This window comes from Morus notabilis, unplaced genomic scaffold, assembly GCF_000414095.1.
Source record: "Morus notabilis unplaced genomic scaffold, ASM41409v2 Scaffold812, whole genome shotgun sequence".
In the NCBI taxonomy this organism is placed as follows: domain Eukaryota; kingdom Viridiplantae; phylum Streptophyta; class Magnoliopsida; order Rosales; family Moraceae; genus Morus; species Morus notabilis.
Window position 1 is genome coordinate 285,042 of NW_010361467.1, and position 14,303 is coordinate 299,344.

Genomic DNA, 14,303 nt, shown 5'->3' on the forward strand with positions numbered 1-14,303 from the left:
CGAGAAATTTATTAATATCTGTGTGGATCTTGAGGTAAGCTATATATATATATATATTTTAAAATTAATGTTCAACTACATAATCTAAGTTATTTTATTTCCTATGGTTTATTTTATTTATCTATTTTCTTAAAATAATGGAGACGGTTTTCTTGACCTCTATCTCTTTCACACGTACTCCAAAAACTGTTAGCAAAAGGCGGTTTTGCTTTTGTAATTTCAAGCCTTTAAACATTAGTGAAAAAGAAAACTGGACTCTTTTTCGTAGAAACTAATATTAGCTGTGGCCTAAGAATAGGAGCGACTTCCTGTTCTTAGGCAAATTCAGGTACAAAATCACAATATTTCACGTTTCATTTTTTGGCTTCTCATTATATTATATTTTCCACTCTATAGTTTATTATGATTTCTGGGTTCTTTTAGGATTAACAGACGAATATAAACCATCTTTGTTGTATAATGTTTGTTGTTTAATATGCAGCTTCGATTATGGAGGATATGTGGACAATGTTCTGTGGTGAATCTGGTTTTTCACTATCTGAATTTCTGAGCCATCCTTCATCATGCACAAGCCAGGCTTTGATAATCTGTTTCAATGTTGTGCTTTTGGTCATGCTGTTGTTCACCATAATCCACAAATCATCCTCAAAATCTGTTCAAATCCCACCTCGGTTTCAAGGTTGTTCTACTTTACAAGTAGTTTCCGCCGTCGTAAACGGCTGTCTCGGGATTGTGTACTTGTTCCAAGGAATCTGGATTTTGGAAGAGAAGCTGAGGAAATCCCACACAGCTTTGCCGTTAAACTGGTGGCTGCTGACACTGTTTCAAGGCTTCACTTGGTCGTTTGTGGGCTTAACCGTGAGTATTAAGGCAAAGCAGCTTCCGAGAGTGTCGGTCCTGCTGTTGTCCATTCTTGCAGCCTTGTTTGCTGGATTTGTCTGTGTTCTGTCTTTGTTCGCCGCGATTTTGAGCAAACAAGTAACAATAAAGATAGCTCTAGATGTTTTATCTCTACCAGGGGCCATCTTGTTACTCTTATGTGCTTACAAGGATTCTAAACATGTAGAGACTGGTGATGAGAATACGGGCCACAATGGTCTTTACACGCCTTTGAATGGCCAGGCTAATGGCCACGACGATAAAAGCGATTTCGTTACCCCGTTTGCCAAAGCTGGATCTTTGAACAAACTGTCATTTTGGTGGTTGAATCCGTTGATGAAAAGAGGTAGCGAGAAAACACTCGAGGATGAAGATATCCCGAGGCTGCGCGAAGCGGATAGAGCAGAAAGTTGTTACACGACGTTTTTGGAGCTGTTGGAGAAACAGAAACAAAAGGATCCTTCTTCTCAGCCATCAATGTTGAAGTCAATAATTTTGTGCCACTGGAAAGATATTTTCTTATCCGGGTTCTTTGCTTTACTAAAGGTTTTGACTCTCTCTGCTGGTCCTTTGCTCCTTAATGCCTTCATTTTGGTTGCTGAGGGGAAGCAGAGTTTTAAGTATGAAGGTTATGTATTGGCCATTGCACTTTTCTTCGCGAAAAACCTCGAATCCATAGCACAGAGACAGTGGTACTTCAGAAGCAGACTTATTGGTCTGAAAGTTCGGTCTTTGCTCACTGCAGCCATTTACAAGAAGCAATTGAGATTGTCTAATGCTGCTAAGTTGAACCACTCTAGTGGAGAGATAATGAATTATGTTACTGTGGATGCCTATAGAATTGGAGAATTCCCATTTTGGTTCCATCAAACTTGGACGACTAGCCTTCAACTCTGCATTGCGTTGGTAATTCTTTTCCATGCGGTCGGACTGGCCACAATAGCAGCCTTGGTGGCGATACTCCTAACGGTGCTTAGCAACACTCCGCTCGCTAAGTTGCAGCACAAGTTTCAGACTAAGCTTATGACGGCACAAGATGAAAGACTAAAGGCTACGGCAGAGGCTCTTGTGAACATGAAGGTACTTAAGTTATACGCGTGGGAAACTCATTTCAAGAATGTTATAGAAACTTTGAGGAAGGTGGAGGAGAAATGGTTATCGGCGGTGCAGCTGCGAAAAGCGTATTATACCTTCCTCTTCTGGTCATCACCTGTTTTAATCTCGGCTGCAACCTTTGGAACATGCTATTTTCTCAAAGTTCCTCTTCATGCCAGTAATGTCTTCACTTTTGTGGCGACTCTGCGGCTTGTTCAGGACCCCATTAGATCTATACCTGATGTTATTGCGGTGGTGATTCAAGCAAACGTTGCATTGACACGTATTGTAAAGTTCCTTGAGGCACCAGAGCTGCAGACTGCAAGAATCCGTCAAAAGTGCAACCTGCAGAGTTCAAACAAGGCCGTTGTTATTAAATCGGCTAATTTCTCATGGGAAGAGAATTTAGCAAAACCAACTTTGAGAAACATAAACTTAGAGGTTGGCTCCAAAGAAAAAATCGCTGTATGCGGAGAAGTTGGCTCGGGGAAATCAACCCTTCTTGCAGCAATTCTTCATGAAGTTCCACTTATTCAAGGAAATGTAGGTTCTTTTTTTTATTTTTTATTTTTATTTTTTTATTATACCTACTAGTTATTATCTTCTTATCCTGCTTCACCACTTTTATCTATCTCATCTTTTCTTTGTGAAAGAAACTAATAGTTATTGTAATCTTGCTTCTAAATTTGGCTTTACAGATTCAAGTATATGGAAAGATTGCCTATGTTTCTCAAACAGCATGGATTCAGACGGGTACAATAAAGGACAACATTTTGTTTGGCTCCCATATGGATGGTCAGAGATACCGGGAAACGCTCGAGAGATGTTCACTGGTGAAGGACTTTGAGTTGCTCCCTTATGGTGACCTGACTGAAATAGGGGAGCGAGGAGTAAACCTGAGTGGTGGTCAGAAACAGCGAATCCAACTTGCTCGCGCACTTTATCAGAATGCCGATATCTATATCTTGGATGATCCATTCAGTGCCGTTGATGCACACACTGCTACCAGCTTATTTAATGTAATCATATTTACCTTGCAACTTCAGTATCTACGTTCTTGCTTTCTAGCCTAAAGCGAAAACCTTCTTACTTTTTGGCAGGAATATGTTATGGAAGCTCTTTCGGAGAAGGCTGTCCTGCTTGTGACCCATCAAGTTGATTTCCTGCCTGCCTTTGACTGTGTCTTGGTTAGTCTTTTTCCGCTTCTACAAAACTTGATATTATCCAATTATGTTACTATTCAGAAATAATAACAAAAACATCCCTTATGTTTTGTCGAAATGTTGCGCTACACCCTATGTTTGCAAAAATATTGTACTTAGCCCTTATGTTTTACAAATCATGTCAAGTCCTTCCCGGAGGAATAACTTTAACACGATTTCTGGGGAATGTATTTAACACGATTTGCAGCATGTATGTTATTATCTTAACACGAGTTGTTAAACAAAGGGAATATGTGTAGCATCCCTAAAAACACAACGCGGAACTCAACATTTTTATAAATGATAGGATAGGTTAGTTTTTGGTGATTATGTTTGCCAGTTCAACATAAGAACTTTGGTTAACATTTGATTTTGTGACAGTTAATGTCTGATGGGGAAATCTTACAAGCAGCTCCCTACCATCAGTTACTGTCCTCAAGCCAAGAATTTCAGGACCTCGTGAATGCACACAAAGAGACTGCTGGTTCCGAAAGACTTGCAAACATAAGTCCTACTGAGAAACAAGGAACACCTGGTAAAGAGATTAAGAAGAGCTACGTAGATAATCAATTTAAAGCGCCTAAAGGTGATCAACTGATTAAGCAAGAAGAAAGAGAAGTAGGAGACATCGGGTTCAAGCCTTACAAGCAATACCTGAATCAGAACAAAGGCTACTTCTACTTCACCATAGCCGCTCTGTGTCACCTTATATTCGTGATTGGTCAGATACTACAGAACTCTTGGATGGCTGCTAATGTCGACAACCCTCATGTCAGCATGCTGCGATTGATCGTGGTTTACTTGGTGATCGGACTTTCCTCTGTGATGTTTTTGTTTTTCAGATCCCTTGGTGTAGTTGTTTTGGGTATTACATCATCGAAGTCTCTGTTCTCGCAACTACTAAATTCCCTTTTTCGAGCACCCATGTCGTTCTATGACTCCACACCTTTGGGAAGGATACTTAGCCGGGTAAGAATCTGGAACACAAGATATGATTACAGATAGAAGATTCTGAAACTAACACTTGTGTTTTCCTTTGTTCCTATATAGGTTTCAGTCGATCTCAGTATAGTTGATCTTGATATCCCATTTAGCTTAATGTTTGCTCTTGGGGCTTCCACAAATGCTGTTGCAAATCTTGGTGTCCTAGCTGTTATCACCTGGCAAGTCTTGTTTGTCTCATTACCAACAGTTTATCTCGCATTTAGATTACAGGTAATGCAATAAATAGTCGTCTCATGATTCACTTCTTAAAGGAAAGAAAGCCATTCGTCTTGGTTTACTACTAGAACATCTTCTTTTGGGGAAGGGATTTTGCTGTTTTGTTTATTTTTCTCATAAACAAGAAAGATTGATAGATATAACTACTTTTAATCAACAGAAATATTACTTTAAAACTGCTAAAGAGCTAATGCGGATCAACGGTACAACAAAGTCATTGGTAGCGAACCATCTTGCCGAGTCTGTGGCGGGAGTGACAACGATTAGAGCCTTCGAGGAGGAGGAGAGGTTCTTCATGAAGAACCTAGAACTCATCGACGTAAATGCCAGTCCATTTTTTCACAGTTTTGCAGCAAATGAATGGCTAATCCAACGGTTAGAAACACTCAGTGCAACAGTTCTTGCTTCTGCAGCATTGTGCATGGTCCTCCTTCCTCCTGAAACGTTTAGCTCGGGTCAGTATTTCACGATTTCGCTTTCTTGGTGCCCTTTAACTATCTTCTTATAATTAGTACGTCCGTTTACATAGAAATAGTTTTGCATATATTTGGTGAAAAATGGTCTAATGTATGTGAGAATTACTTCCGTTACTGCAGGGTTCGTTGGAATGGCACTTTCTTATGGCCTTTCATTGAACATGTCCCTTGTGTTTTCTATTCAAAACCAATGCACTATAGCAAATTACATCATTTCAGTAGAAAGACTTAACCAATACATGTACGTACCAAGTGAAGCACCTGAAGTGATTGAAGAAAATCGTCCCCCGGCCAGCTGGCCTAGTGTGGGTAAAGTTGAGATACGTGATTTGCAGGTAAAGTACTCTTTTGACTTTTGAGATTAAAAAAAAAAAAAAAACCACACACACACACACCCACACTCTCTATTGATAGAAGAATTGCAGATGTACTGAGAATATTGATGTGAAAAAAAAAAAAAAAACAGATCAGATATAGGCCGCATACGCCGCTCGTTCTTCGGGGGATCAGTTGCACATTTGCAGGAGGGCACAAGATTGGTATAGTCGGTCGGACTGGCAGTGGGAAGACTACTTTAATCGGGGCTTTGTTTCGTCTGGTGGAGCCAACCGGAGGGAAGATCATCGTAGATGGCATTGATATCTCCACAGTTGGACTTCATGATCTTAGGTCACGTTTTGGAATCATACCTCAAGATCCTACTCTTTTCAATGGGACTGTGAGATACAATTTGGACCCCTTATCTCAACATTCCGATCAAGAAATATGGGAGGTAACGTTCGTTAAACTCTTTTATTTTATGAGTTGCGCAAAAAGCCTTCTGACAGTAGTACTCTTGGCTAATTGGATGCTAATGAATTTATGTCATGATTTTCCAGGTTCTTGGAAAGTGTCAGCTTAGAGAAGCTGTTCAGGAGAAGCAAGAGGGATTAGACTCTTTTGGTAATGTTTTGCAACTTTAAAAATTGGCAGTGCTTATTTGCTTGTGATGGCCAGTAATAAACCGTGCTTTGTTATTCAGTTGTGGATGATGGATCAAATTGGAGTATGGGACAGCGACAATTGTTCTGTCTGGGAAGAGCTCTTTTGCGGAGAAGTCGGATATTGGTGCTTGATGAAGCAACCGCATCCATCGACAATGCAACCGATATGATTCTGCAGAAAACCATTAGAACTGAATTTGCCGATTGCACTGTTATCACAGTAGCTCACAGGATACCTACAGTGATGGATTGCACCATGGTTCTTGCCATGAGCGATGGTAAAATTTCATTGCCTTGATGTTCATATAAACAAACCATAAGCGTTCAGTAAAACCATTCCTTACATCTTTATATATCTTTTGAGTTTGTTAAGCAAATTTTTACTTTATTTCAGGACAAGTAGTAGAGTATGATGAACCAATGACATTAATGAAGAGAGAAGATTCACTTTTCGCGAAGCTGGTGAAGGAATACTGGTCTCATTCGCAGTCTGCTGACTCACATTGAGAATGATGCTAACATCTTCACAGCCTTTTTCCTCACTTGGGTACCAAATAGAAGTTGGATCACAAGCCGACTTGCAATAAAAACGACCAGCAACGAGACTGGTGAAGAGCATTGGAGTATCATATCCTCCATTCTCTTGATGTCTTTGGCTGTATGATAAGGCAGTTTCTTATTTCAAAGGAAACATTTACCAAGTGTATCAACTGTAGAATGCTAATATGACATAAATAGGTCCCAATTTTAATATGAGGGGAGCAACTAAGTGAAAGCAAAATTGGTGGAAAACAATGGAATAGTTGTAATATTCAAGATTTAATTAAGTCTTTAAGTCAATAATAAATAAATTTAATAAATTAAAATCATGCATCACATTTACTATTTATCTTAAGATTATTTGTTGGCATTATATTTTATTATTATAGCTATCATATAATTTTATTAAACTTATAGCCAGTGCTGAAATTTTGGACGGGCCGCCCGCGACCACCGAAAAGTCTGAATTTTTGCCTAGTACCGAACCTGAACTGCCCGAAAATTCAGGCTGTCCGACCCGACCCGAATTTCACCTTGGACGGGCTTCGGGCAGGAGGTGGCTGCCCGTGCCTGGTCGGGCTGCCCGATGCCCGACTGGATGCCTGAATTTTTAAACTTTTTTTTATATTATATTTTTATATTGCATTTGTATAATTATAATGTGTATATATATATTATATATATATTACAATTTAAAATTTGAAATGAACACATGAACTATATAAAAAAAAATTATTTATTCATTGATTTTTAAATTTATAATTCATGATTGTCTCGTTAAAAACCTTACTAAGAAAAATCCAATTGGGATAAAAACTTGGTAAGAAAAAAAGAGTGCAATCATTGTGGGACGAATTACAAATTTGACGAACTTACAAAGTCTATACAAGATTACAATAACACTATACAAATTAGAAATTACAAAGTAAATAAATATTTACAAATTACAATAATAAAATTTAATTTGAAGCAGAAGAATCATCTTGAAAAGTAAAAGTTAGTCTATTAAACTCGTCGATCCATTCTTGGCTTGCCGGTGAGATTGTATCGTGTAAGCATTGGTCGGAACGATCCCAATCCTTGATGCACACCAAAACTTCAACAATACCATGTTGCAATGCGTTTCTCCGTTCTTCAAGTATTCGGCCAGTTGTACTGAATGCTTGTTCGGCTGCAACAGTGGAGACCGGGATTGAAAAAATATCCATTACTAGTCGTGTTAGGATCGGCCAAGTTAATGCTCGTGCCCTGCACCACTGAACTAAATCAAACATTTCACTACTGTCTACAACTAAGCCCTCACTCAGGTATGTCATTAACTCGTTGAATCCGCCGCTGTTGCCGCCACCTCTTGACGAAGATCCACTCCCAGATTCTTCTTGATATTGAGTCGTCGTCTTCTTCTTCTTCTTAGACAACCCAAAACATTCAAGAATGAATGTGGATTGGCATCTCGTTGTTGCGGTTGTTCAACATGAGGTGTGTTTCTAAGCCTACTTTCGTAAGAGATATAGAGAGAAAATATTTTTTCCTTTATAATAGGAAATTAGTCAGTAGTGTCGATAGCTAAAAATTCACCTAAGTTATCTAATCCACTTTCTAAACCTTCTAATTTTAATCTAGGGTCGAAAATAACACCGAAACCATACAACACGGGTAATTTAGACCAATATTTCTTAAACTTCTTTTCCATAGAGGTGATAGGAACTCCTAAAACCTCGTGTGTCATAAATTCACTAAATAAAATAGACATTCTTAAAAGTTCTCCTAATGCTAATGGTGACGTTGGGTAATAAGTTTCACTAAGCTTTAAGGTAACTTCGTGAAATCTACCTAAAAATTTATACAAGAGTTCGGCAACTTACCAATCAGTTTCATCTATAAATCCTGGTCCTAATTTTGCACTAACATAATTTGTTATAGCATATTTATAGGGGATGCATTGTTCAAACATTATATAACTGGAGTTCCATCACATGGGCATATCTAAGGCTAATGCTTTAGGATTTTGATTACATGCTTGTAGAAATCTAAAACCAATCTTGTATTCTTTGATTACTACCTTGAATCCAAGCAATGTTATCTCTAATTCTTTTAATATGACCTGACATTGATTTTAAACTGGATTTTACTATTAAAATAATTATATGACATGCACAACGTTAGTGAAATATATCATTATTACCGAATAAACTTAAATCATTTTCAAAAAGTTCTATTGCTTTAGTAGTTGCAGTTGTATTATCTAATGTTATGGTCATTATTCTATCTCTTAAACTATATTCATCAATAACAGATAAAATTATGTTATATATTAAATTTGCAGTATGTGATCCTATAACACATTTGAAACCTAAGATTCTCTTATCAAGATCAAAACCTTTATAATAATGTCCGGTTACAGCTAAATAATCTTTGTTGGCAACGGCGGACCAAATATCTACCGTTAACACAACGCAACTACTAGTAGAGTGTAGAAGGTTGATTAATGCTTCCTTTTCTTGTTTATATAATTTTAATGCATCTTTTCTAAGAGTAGTTTTAGAAAAAAAGTGTGCATTAGGATTATGTACAATTTTAATATAATGCTGCCAATTTCTTTGTTTAGTAAAACTTAGTGGTTGATCTAATGTGGCTATTAATCATGCCATTTCCATACGATCAACTTACGGATTGTATTTCCACGTGCTTAGACCGCCGGTTTGACGGTCAAACGATAATTGCATTTGGCGGAGATCAGTTCCGCCTCCTTGCTTTTGAAGACACTTTTCAGAGTGTCTTCTTAAGTGGGTAGTGTCGTGAATAGTATTACCTTGTAATTTCTCACCACAATATTTACATTGAGCTATGTATTTAATGTTACCATTATTGTCGACCTCCTCAAATGTCTTGAAGTGCTCCCAAACTGCTGAGGTACGCTTGCAATTCTTCTTAGAACTTACAACACTTGCACTAGCACTACCGCTTGCCTTTCCTCCACGGCCACCAGTGCCACCACCATTATGTCCCCGACCTCTAATACGTCCACCAAGGATCGGATTTGCAGTTTCCTCAGCAACTCTTTCCGTAGTTTGCGATTCTTGCGTTTGAAAAACATTAGGAAATTGCCCTTCTTCGATGTTGAATTGGGCACCAAGGCGAATACCACCACCATACCAAGAAGAAGCCATTATGAAAAATAAGAGAGATTGAGAGCGCTTTGAGAGAGATTAAGAGAGATTTGAGAGAGATTTGAGAGAGATTAAGAGAGATTGAGAGAAATTGAGAGAGAATGAGAGTTTTGGGGTGAGAAAAATGGTTGGGGGGGGGGGGGGGATTTTATGAAAAAATTTTTTGTATTTATAGGAAAATTTTTGGCTTGAAAAAAAAAAAATTTCCCCCAAAAATTCGGGTCTAACGGCTAGTAAAATTTTTGGGCACTCGGGTCGAGTCGGGCAGGTCGGGCAACGGTAAAAAATATAGCCGTTGGGGTTTGAATTTTTGGGCAAAAATTGGGCGGCGGGTCGGGTTCGGGTAAAAAGATCTGTTGTATTCAAAATTCTGGCGGATTTCGGGCTAACGGTAAAAAAAATTCGGGCATTTCGGACAACGGGCAACGGGCAAAATTCGGGCAGCGGTCAAAAAAATTCGGGCACATTCGGGTTACGCCAGAAAATTCAAAAAAAATCTGGCGGACGGCGGGGGACGACTTCTCCATGGCGGCGGGCAGCCGGCGAATGAATGTTTTTGGGCTGCCCGAGCCCGTGCCTGAAAAATACCTCGGATGGGCGGCGAATGGCACCTGCCCGCCGTGCCCAAAAATTTTCGGGCACCGGGCATGCTTGCCGCCCGAACTTGCACCACTACTTAAAGATGGATTATTATTTTATATTTTATCATATAAATTGTTATTTTGAGTTTTTATGAGAAAGGGGCTATGTTAGCAATTTGAGTGAACTTTAGGCACCTAATTGAAAAAGAAAATAGACTTTATAGCTGATTTTATGAGGTTATGACAGCTGTTAGAGGCTTAGAAAAAGCTAGACACTTGTCCTACTATAAGGTCACTTTACTTTTGTTTGGTTTCAATCAAGTTTAGACTTCATTTTTTGGTATATTTCAGCAAAATTCCTTAGAACTCTGACCATAGCATTTTCTTCTCTCTTCTCACTCCTTTTCTCACCCAAAACTAAGAATCAAACCTAGGTTTTTAAGAGAGAATGAACTAAAAACTCAACCACCACATTTCAACTCGTTTTTCAACCTAGAACCAAAAACAACTATCAAGATTTTGAGCTTCTATCCACTTGGGAACGAGTTTTTCTTTGAGGTAACTTCTTTCTTATATTAAAAACTAAGATTTCAGTGATTAAGATGTTGAAATCCTATTTGAGATTCAGATTTTTGATGTGGTTTATCATGCATGTCGGTCGTATACCCTTAAAAAATGAGTTTCTTGAGGTTTTGGTTCAAATATTAGTTTCTGGGTGAAATTGATGATTTTAGCTTGATATTATTGATGATTATTTGAAGATAAACTCTTATTAGGATGATGATTCATGTATTTGAGAGTGGGTCTTTGAAGATTAAGATCTGTATGATAAGTATTTGATGAAATATTCAAATATAAGTTCTCTGTACAACTTATATAGATTTTGTTTTTGTGCTATATATATTTATGATTTTGATTGATCTTATATTTTTCTATTAAATTATACATCTCAAGCTTTACGTGAGTTTTTAATCACTTTAAACGGATTTTTCTACATTTAGTTATGAATTTTATAAGTTCAGCTAAAAACTGTCATTTTCCTGACGAGATTATACTTCAATCCGGATTTCAGGTTGTTTTTGGTTAGCTTAAAAAATCTGAAACCTATCATGTAGTAGCTCTAAAAAGAGGATTTTGAGTCTACTTTTATTTGTCACTGGTCTCATAATATTTTGAGTTTTGATGAATTTGTTATGAATATTTTTATAACAATGTGCAATTATGTGTTTTGTTACATGATGATATGAATGTGATTTTTGAAAGCTATAGTTTTTAAAAGTTAATTAGCACATTGAAGGCTCCCCACAACCAGCTAGTTTGTGCTTGCAAAATGGTGATTGAAATTCAAGTAAGTAGAGTTAAAGCATTTTCAAAACTGCATCATAAGACCTATTTGACATAACTTGTTCAGAATTGTGATTTATGCAAGTTTATTCTCTTATGAAATTTTTATTTGATTATGTTCAAAGAGTAGTCATGATTAATTATTTTGAAATAGATTATGATATTTGCTTATTATCTTTTTATGTTTTAAGAGATTTTATGGTATGGTATCTGGATCAGAGGCTGGGCAAGTAGGGGTGCGAGGGACCGGTGCCCCAAATTAGAGAAATTGTCTCTTTGAGACATCTAGAAAAAAATGCTAGTGAGAAGTCTCTTGTTGATCACAAGAGAAAGAGATTCTAAAAATCCCGCTTAGTGTTTAAGAGAAGAGAATTGGCCAAAATTAGAGAATGTCCTGTATAGAGAGGCTTACTTGGAACCGAAGTTCTGTATTATACCTAAACTAAGAATAAGTATGAAAGTTTATAAACAATTTTTAACAAAAAGATGTCAGCCATGAAGATTTTAGATACTTACTTTATTTGAAATCTAATTACTGAGTTTTTACTCATTAGTTTTACCTTGTGATGCAGATGATGTTGTTGTTACCGAAGAGTAAAAATAATAATTTCTAAGGTTGGCTGAGTACTCTAAGTCCTACATCTGACATCTTGTTTAGAAGTAATTAATGTCTATAATTTCGAGAGTTCAATTCCAAGTTTATAGTGGAGTAACTATTGGAATTAATAGAATTAATAAATTAATTAAAGTGTTTAATTAATTATTAATTTTATTAGAGCTCGGGATTATAGGTCCATAAGTCCCCGCATCGTCCTTGTAATTCTACCAGACACACACCACAAAATGAGAATCTTAGAATTATGAAATTCTAAAATTAAATACTCAAAAAATAATTAATTGAGAATTAATTATTATTTAAATAATGTGATTATTTAAATTTGAATTTGAATTGTGAACATAATTTAAATTTATCCTTTTAAACTTATTTGATAAGTTGTTCAATTTAGAATTCAAATTAATTTAAGTTTAACTTAAATTCGAATTTGAATTTGAATTAAAATTGGACTGCAGGATAAATGATAATTTTCTCTTCCTTCCCTATCTGCAATTGGCGCCACACATAGGGATAAAAACCCTAGGGTGGCCGGCCACTTAAGGGATAAGGTGTAGGAGATTTTTTGTTCCAAATTAAAATAGGAGATAGAGATTTGATTCCTTTTTGAAGTTTGACTGCTACTCTTTAAATATGAGAATGATAGAAAATTGTGAACACAATTTTTGAAAAACAATTTTCTGCCCTAATTTGTGAGAGTGGCCGAATTTCTCAAAAGGAAGAGAGAGGAAAATTTTTTTCTCCCAAAAAATTCCACATCGTGCATGCGTTGGTGTTTGTGGAAATTCGAGTGTTTTTGAAACCTGTTTTTGTCTCACGTGTGCCCACACACACGTCTACGTGGAATCAAGAAATTGACGTGGAAGACTTTGGTTTTCTAAACACAAAGATTGGAGCAAGGACTGTTCGTAGTCAAAGAACTCAAGTTATCATCCGAGTCAGCCTCCAAGTATTTTTCTTAATTGAGTTCTTGACATATAAATTAATGTGATTAATTTATTCGTGCATAAATTAATATAATCTATAGAGTATCTCAAAAATTTTATGAAATTTTTGTTATACACGATCCGCCTTCCCGCCACGCTTCCGCATCCGAATTCGATTCGGTTACCAACAGAAACATGGGAGGTAACGTTCGTTAAACTCTTTTATTTCATGAGTTGCGCAAAAAGCCTTCTGACAATAGTAATCTTAGCTAATTGGATGCTAATGAATTTATGTCATGATTTTCCAGGTTCTTAGAAAGTGTCAGCTTAGAGAAGCTGTACAGGAGAAGCAAGAGGGATTAGACTTTTTAGGTAATGTTTTGCAACTTTAAGAATTGACTGTGCTTATTTGCTTGTGATGGCCAAGAATAACCCGTGATTTGTTATTCAGTTGTGGATGATGGATCAAATTGGAGTATGGGACAGCGACAATTGTTCCGTCTGGGAAGAGCTCTTCTGCGGAGAAGTAAGATATTGGTGCTTGATGAAGCAACCGCATCCATCGACAATGCAACCGATATGATTCTACACAAAACCATTAGAACTGAATTTGCCGATTGCACTGTTATCACAGTAGCTCACAGGATACCTACAGTGATGGATTGCACCATGGTTCTTGCCATGAGCGATGGTAAAATTTCATTGCCTTGATGTTCATATAAACAAACCATAAGCGTTCAGTAAAACCCTTACTTCTTTATATATCTTTTGAGTTTGTTAAGCAAATTTTTACTTTATATCAGGATAAGTAGTAGAGTATGATGAACCAATGACGTTAATGAAGAGAGAAGTTTCACTTTTCGCGAAGCTGGTGAAGGAATACTAGTCTCATTCGTAGTCTGCTGACTCACATTGAGAATGATGCTAACATCTTCACAGCCTTTTTCCTCACTTGGGTACCAAATAGAAGTTGGATCACAAGCCGACTCGCAATAAAAATGACCGGCAACGAGACTGGTGAAGAGCATTGGAGTATCATATCCCTCATTCACTTGATGTCTTTGGCTGTATGATAAGGCATTTTCTTATTTCAAAGGAAACATTTACCAAGTGTATCAACTGTAGAATGCTAATATGACACAAATAGCTCCCAATTTTAATATGAAGGGAGCAACTAAGTGAAAGCAAAATTGGTGGGAAACATTGGAATAATTATAATATCTGAGATGGTAAAATTTCATTGCCTTGATGTTCATATAAACAAACCATAAGC

General features: G+C 37.0%; 1 protein-coding gene across 1 annotated transcript; it reads left to right on the forward strand.

Annotated features, from left to right (window-relative positions):
- The first annotated feature begins 253 nt into the window (after positions 1–253).
- On the forward strand, positions 254–6,717 carry LOC21394733 (ABC transporter C family member 10). Its single transcript, XM_010099578.2, has 12 exons — positions 254–328; positions 482–2,517; positions 2,673–2,993; positions 3,075–3,161; positions 3,558–4,145; positions 4,227–4,391; positions 4,558–4,852; positions 4,994–5,208; positions 5,340–5,645; positions 5,752–5,815; positions 5,895–6,134; positions 6,251–6,717. Exons 2-12 carry the CDS (start codon positions 490–492, stop codon positions 6,361–6,363), a joined length of 4,422 nt encoding a protein of 1,473 aa, XP_010097880.1. The 5' UTR covers positions 254–328; positions 482–489; the 3' UTR covers positions 6,364–6,717.
- Positions 6,718–14,303: the final 7,586 nt, after the last annotated feature.